The following is a 7,486-nucleotide window of genomic DNA, read 5'->3' on the forward strand; positions in this document are numbered from 1 at the left end:
TAGAGATTCCCCTCCCCTCCTTTTTGTGGCCCATGCTTACTCATACTTATTTACTTGAAATGATGTGTTCTGGTGACTTGGTGTGACAAGAGCATTCAGTTCTTTCTTCAAGTTTTAGTTTGTTGACTTTTTTTTTTTTTTTTAATTTTTGAGAGGTGGGGGAGAAAGAGAGAATGAGTGGGGGAGGGACCATGGGAGAGAGATTCTTAAGCAGGCTCCATGCTCAGTGTGGAGCCCAATATAGGGTTCAATCTCATGATCTTGAGACCATGACCTGAGTCAAAATCAAGAGTCTGATGCTTAAGTGCCTGAGCCACCCAGGTTCCCCTGGTGGTTCATTTTCTAAAAAATAACTTCAGTTTCTCAGAAGGCTGTTTAAAAATTTAGAGTTTACATATGTAGATTTGGGAATATGTGGAAGGGACAAAATAACTGAGCTGGACACAAGTCATCATTTTTGTTAGAGTGGAAATGCTGGCGTTGAGGAAATGTGTGTGTTTAGCATTTTTAGATGCTGCCAGTTCACATAGCAGTTGTGTGTTTACATGCTCACCCATAATGTTTGTGAATTCCAGTTGCTACACATTCTCAAAATTACTTGGTATTATCAGTCTCTTTAATTTTAGTCATTTTGATGGGTATGCAGTGCTCTTTTGTTGGGGTTATAATCTGCATTTTCTTGTTCTAATAAGTTGGTCATCTTTTGGTATGGTCTGCTGTAAAATGCTTGTTCAGATTTTTGGCCATTTTTAATTGTGTTTTGTGTCATTGTCTAAAGATTTGCAGGCATTTTAATTTTTCCACAAACCATTTTTTTGGATATATATCATGTGATTGTCTCTCTCTGTCAGTGGATTTTTCACTTTTCAAAATAGAAATCTTGGGACACTTGAGTGGTTCAGTTGGTTAAATGTCTGACTGGATTTGGGCTCAGATCATGATTTCAGGGTCATGAGATTGAGCCCTACTTCAGGCTTCTCCCTGGGAATGTGGCCTGCTTAAAATTCTCTCTCTCTCTCTCAAGAAAACAGAAGTCTTTAATTTTGATCAAGTCCAATTTATTAATTTTTTTTTGTATGGGACTCCTGGGTGGCTCAGTGACTTAGCGTCTGCCTTTGGCTCAGGGCATGATCCTGGAGTCCCAAGATCGAGTCCCGCATCGGGCTCCCTGCATGGAGCCTGCTCCTCCCTCTGCCTGTGTCTCTGCCTCTCTCTCTCTCTCTCTCTCTCTCTCTCTCTCTCTCTCTGGCGCAGAAACAGGCAGAGGGAGAAGCAGGCTCCATGCAGGGAGGTGGATGTGGGACTCGATCTTGGGACTCCAGGATCAAGCCCTGAGCCAAAGGTAGACGCTAAGTCACTGAGCCACCCAGGAATCCCCAAATAAATAAAATCTTAGAGAAAAAAATTTTTTTTATAGCTAGTGATCTTTGCATCCTGTTGAAGAAATCACTGCTTATTTCTTATTAACCAAGACATTCTCACATCTTATTTTGGTGCCAGGTATGAATCAAGGTGATTTTCTTATATATTGTTATCAAAGTAATCTAAAATTATATGTTATGAAGTTAATCCTTTCATCCTCTACACTGCTATGATATCTCAGTAGTACACATCTGGTTACTTTGTTAAATTTGAGTCTGTTTATAGAATCTCTTTTTTTTCCCATTGGCCTTTGTCCTTATACTTGAACCATGTGTTAGGAACACACATGATGATGTAATTTGCTGATGATGGCAGGTCTCTATTTTCCTTTCTAGTCTCTCTTACATGTGTGTACTTATTTATTTATGTGGTATTGCACTGGCACTGAATGACGGTACAAAGTTGTATCAAAGTGGTACAAACTTTTATTTAGTTGTGGCTGGGGTTATCCTTGTCTTGTTGCTAACCTCAGGTGGAAATTATTCTGTATTTCAGCATTAAGTATTATGTATTAGCTATTGATTTTAGGTAGATGCCATTTATCAAAATGAAGAAATTCTTTTGTCGTCCTGGTTTACTGAGATTTCAAAAAGTTCATGAATGCATGCTGAATTTTGTATTTTATCTGAATCTCTTAAGATTTTCATATGACTTTCTTGGTTTTTTCTTTGATGTGATGAATTGCACTGAGTTTTCATATTAAACCAATCTAGGATTTTGCAATTTTGGAATACAGCTCATGGGATTTGGTTTCAAAATGATATATTGTTTCGGATTTTTATAGCTAAGTTCACCAGAAATAGTCCCTTTCTTACAATATCCTTATTAGGTTTTGATTTTGTTAGTGTTACATTTTTCTTATTCTGTGGAAGAACACTAGTATAATTGGTATTTCTGCTTTCCTTAAGTGGCTTAAATGATTCACCAGTGAATCTATCTGATCCTGGAGTTTTTGCACGGATGTCTCAAAATACAGATCAATTTTTCTTTCATAGGTATCCGAGTTTTCAGACTTTCTGCTTACTTGAATGGTCTTTCTCCAGATGAAATTTCCATTTTCACATTGTTCCTTGTGTGCATGTGGAGTGAAGGAGATCTAAATCAGTGCAGAAACAAGTTGTTGTGCCTTCAAAGGAAAAATCAGAACCATAAATACTAAAATCAGTAATGTAGAAGGAAAACCATGATCCTCTTTGTTGAAGCTGGTGTGTGCGGGGGAGGTTGGCCAGGGACTTTTAGCACACAATTGTCAGTTACGGACACTGAGCCATCAAGCAAGAGGCATGGTAGATTTTCAGCTCTTTTTCCTAAAACAATAGAGGAGTGATCCGAAGAAGATAATATGGAAACAAATTGCCATGAGCACAGTAGCATCAGGAAACAGTCAATATTGATGTTTATATGTGAATAGTGCTGTTTCTATAAGCAATACATCATTTAAAGCCTTAATATATGAGGATGAAAATTTAACCAGATCAAATGTAGAGTATTGGAGTGACTCAGAGTCACATGAGGTATTTCAGGCAGAACTGGTGATCAGAACTTTGTCTTTTCTTTTAAAATGTTTGGTATAATTTATTTTGAAATATTCTATATAAAAAAGTATAAGACCAGTAGACAGAATTTCTGTCTTCTTCACTCAAATTCTTCAATTATAAACATTTCATTGCATCTACATCTCTCTCTCTATCCTCTCCTTTCTCTCTTTTTTTTCCTCCTCTTTCTGTCTCTTTCACACACACCTTTACTTTTCTCTCTCTCTTTCTCTGTCTTTATCTATCAGACTTACACTTCTTGGGTATCACAATCCTGTAAAATGCCACTGTCCCAGATGTGGTACTACAGATGTATCTCTTTGATGTCTCAATTCTAGGATTGAGGCTTCTTTAAACACAATTCTGCCTCATTTTCTGGAGTCATCTTTTGTCTTATAATTGGCCTGGACTTGCTGCAGATATTTTCCAACAATAGCAGAGGTCATACATAAGGCATGGGGCTACTTTTCATTGTCCTTATCTTTCAGTTGGGAGCAGACCTGCTTTGTACAAACAGAGAGAGAATTTCACTTATGCAGAGTCTAAACCAGCAGGTAGACAAGACTCTGTTTTAAGATTTTCCTAAGGTAAATGTAACAGTTTATGTGTTTGGTATTGTTCAGCATGGAGTCAGGCAGAGGGAACAAGAGGCGTTGGTGAGGATAAAATGAAGAACACAGTGAGTGTTGGATTGAGTGAAGTCTAGCTATGGAGTATCTATAGAGCATCCTTTAGGTAATCTGTTTTATAAATATATATATTACATATATATATGCATTAGTATTTTTAGCAGGTAGCAAAAAGTAATTTTATTCTTTAATCTGAATGAGGTTTATTTTCCAGTGATCAAAAGGTTGAATGAGGGACAGAACCTGTCTGAGCCTTGCATTTTATACTGCTGTGAACAGTTTCCTTCTTACCTGACAAGCAAAACCATTTTAAACAGCGTTATTATTTCACCATCCAGGTTCTCTAGATGTGTGGCTATAATAACTGTAAAGATCCCTGTTTTTTTTTCATGTGTCCTTAAATGAAGTATATATACCCATATGCACACTTATGCATGGTAGAGAGAATTGAATATAAACATGAAACATTTTGCAATGAATGAGAAAGTTTATTGAAACATCAACTTAAAAACTTTTTTCATATCAAAATTATTAAGTGAAAATGAAGGAAGAAGGAATACAATATCCAACATAAACATTTTTATGACTCGTGAGGTATTACATGTGACTTTGGTCAATCAAGTTGAAGCATGCTGAATTTGTCATATGCTGAAGTTGAAGTACTCTTCGATTAAATTTTCACCATTGGAAAGAGAAAGAAATTATGTATAAGAAGAACCCTGGAAGGATGATTGGAAAGCACAGGAGGAGGAGTTCTGCAGACCAAATGGCTCTAGAAGTTCTCAGTAGAATCCATAGGACCAGTATCTGCCACAGCAAGATGGGCGGTAGCAGCCAAATCCATAACCACCGTAGCCCCAGCCCAGGCCACGGTAGCCACAGCCCAGGCCACCATAGTAGTTGCTGTAATAGCACATAGTGTTGAGAATGGAGGTTTCAGTTGAGCAGGTTGTCGATTTTCTCAGTGTGTATGCTAACATCTGTCCTGGGCCTTTTATATACCCTCCCTGTTGGGTGTGACAAACCACAGGCAAGAGTGAGCCTCATATTTTACATTAATTTGCATTTTAACTTTCAGAAAGAAGCCCTCATAACTGAGAATCCTTTGCTATTATGTCAGGATTCCCACAATCAAAGTCAATGCTTTAACAAGCAACCTTTGTTATTTTTGGAATGCCTTATTTACTATGTTTTCATTAGTTTAAGGGCTATGATAAATTTGTATGGGGAGCTAATTTTTCTTCTGTCCTTAATTATTCTTAATTTTGTTATTTTATTTTTCATCTTACAATGAAATGTGTGGTTAGGAGTGATGTTGTCTTTATGTGGGTATATGGGTTCATGAATTGTAGTTATCAATGAAGACACAAAACTGCTAAATTACCTATTTGGTTTTTTTGTGTTTTTTTTTAGGAATAAATAATTATTTCCCCTAGATAGGAATTTCCAGTTATTATGTATAATAAAATGGCCACTTATATATTCCTTTGTTGTTTTAATGCCACCTCTTCTTCCACCCTGAAATTTGTAATTATTCAGTATTCTCACCTTGGTCTAGGTGATTTTACTATTGAATCATGTAACTTGCTGTTTATCTTTTTATTAATTTTTCTTTAAGTATAATAATTAAATTGTTTGGGGGGATATTCAACTTAGTGAACTTTTATGTCACACTGCTGCCAAAACCCAAAATTGGGATACTGATGAAGACTCATTCATATGTAAGTATAAATATGAGATCTTTCTAATTCTCCCCTCTCTGGACCCAGGATTTCCCTTGCCTGGTCAGTTGCCCACCGGAAGTAGCATGACCTCAGTAAAGAAAACATCCAAACTGAGGCACCTGTGTGGTACGGTCAGTTAAGCCTCTGGCTCTTGATCTCAGCTCTGTTCTTGATCTCAGGGTCATGAATTCAAGTCCCACATTGGGTCTACTTAAAAAAAAAAAAATTTACAAACCATTGGCCCAGTACTAGTTCTTACTGGCAGTCATCTATGTATCAGTGATGCTTAGAACAGAGATAATATCTCATTTACATAAGGTCTAGACTCTTTCCTAAAAATGCTTAAACTACACAAAAGAGTTTCTATTTCCTTAAGCAAACCCTGAAAGATATACCTTAAATTATAGGCATATGTATAAGGCACCACCCAGGAGGATAATGTACAATATATGTGTGGATTATTGCAACATTGCAATTTTATTGTGTTAAAAAGTAAGTTTCTTCTTCCTGGTTCTAAAAGATCAATCTCTTTCATGGTAATCATGGAGAAAAAATCCTGCCAGTTTATAATCCTGTATCTAATGAAAATATCCTTCAAAATTTAATATAAAATAAAGATTTCTTTCCAGAGAAAAGGGGCCAGTAGACCTGCATTAAGAAATACTAAAGAGGGATCCCTGGGTGGCGCAGCGGTTTGGCGCCTGCCTTTGGCCCAGGGATCAAATCCCACGTCGGGCTCCCGGTGCATGGAGCCTGCTTCTCCCTCTGCCCATGTCTCTGCCTCTCTCTCTCTCTCTCTCTCTCTCTCTCTCTGTGACTATCATAAATAAACAAAAATTTTAAAAAAAGTTAAAAAAAAAAGAAATACTAAAGAGCTTTCTTCTAGTAGAATAATGATCCCAAATAATAACATGGAAATTCAGGAAGTTATGAAGACCAAGGAAAAGTGAAATACATAGCTCGTTATCAATGGCTGGGGAAATGAGCTGTGGGAGTAGGGTGCTTACAAGCTGTTTGGAGGTGACAATGCCCTGGGATGATTATAGAGACTGAACAGGGTACAGTGTCATCCATAGATCCTAGTGTGGTAGAACAGGACCTGAGCGGAATATGAAGGCTATTTAGGGAGAAGAGCCTGGGGGTGGTGGGGGGTGGACAGTCCATTGCAAGATGGCAGTAGTTGAGGAAAGTGATCACAAGAGAGGGGTAACATAAGTAGTAACTATCCAGAGCAGGGCCTTGGAACCCTGATTAGGTTAGGAGAGCATCTCATGATGGAGAACAGCAGGGGAGGCCCCGTTTGGGGGTGCTGGAGTCTAATCTGGTTGAGGAGAAAATTTGTCTAGTCCTGCACAGGTGATAGAGACTGAGAAACATAAGTTGGGCATCCACATGGATCAGAGGCACCAGTAACTGATTGTAGGTTCTTGGAGCACATATAAGGTGAAGAGAGTGTCTTCATAGAAGTTGTAGTATGGGATTTCATCAACAGTGAAAATTGGTTATATATTGGAAGATTGATCAAATACATAGATTAAGGTAGTCATTGATCATGGCTGTCGTGTACAACTGTGATGGACAGAAAACCAGAATGAACATTGTGAGGTTGGGCTGGAATCACAAGTATCAACGTGAATGATGGTTTTCAAAATATTTATATAGATAGGGCATAAACGTAGATGTGCATCTGCATATAATATAGATATGCATATGTTTCTTAGCTTGGCTACTGAGAATAGCACCTCCCAGTGACAATGAGCACATCTATTATCTAGACCTTCGTTTTTAAATGCTTTTGTCCAGAAAGAGGAACCAAACAAAGCACTTTGGAAAGTTGGTTGATGCCAGTGTTATAGCAGAAAAGTCAAAACATGAGATTAAACTGTCTTTTTGTGCCAAAAGAAATTCTCAAAAAAATGATAAGTACATGTGTCAAATGTTGTGTCAAAATGTGTCAAAATGACACAGAAGCTAGCTTGAAGGGTTTCCTATTGCCCAAATACACCATGGCCTGAACAATAATTAAATAACAGTAGGATTTAATTATACTATAGCCATTGAATAAAATATAAATTTACATGTATTTATGGATATAAAAGAAATGTATAGGGGTGCCTGAGTGCCTCAGTTGGTTAAGAGTCTGCCTTCAGCTCAGGTCATGATCCCAAGATCCTGG

The 7,486-nt window shown here is 37.6% G+C and overlaps 1 protein-coding gene across 1 annotated transcript; it reads right to left on the reverse strand.

Annotated features, from left to right (window-relative positions):
* Positions 1–4,368: 4,368 nt before the first annotated feature.
* On the reverse strand, positions 4,369–4,503 carry LOC121479316 (keratin-associated protein 20-2-like). The gene has a single exon (XM_041734840.1). The coding sequence runs from the start codon at positions 4,501–4,503 to the stop codon at positions 4,369–4,371; it is 135 nt and encodes a 44-aa protein (XP_041590774.1).
* Between the last annotated feature and the right edge of the window lie 2,983 nt (positions 4,504–7,486).

The sequence above is a fragment of the Vulpes lagopus genome, chromosome 20, assembly GCF_018345385.1.
Source record: "Vulpes lagopus strain Blue_001 chromosome 20, ASM1834538v1, whole genome shotgun sequence".
In the NCBI taxonomy this organism is placed as follows: domain Eukaryota; kingdom Metazoa; phylum Chordata; class Mammalia; order Carnivora; family Canidae; genus Vulpes; species Vulpes lagopus.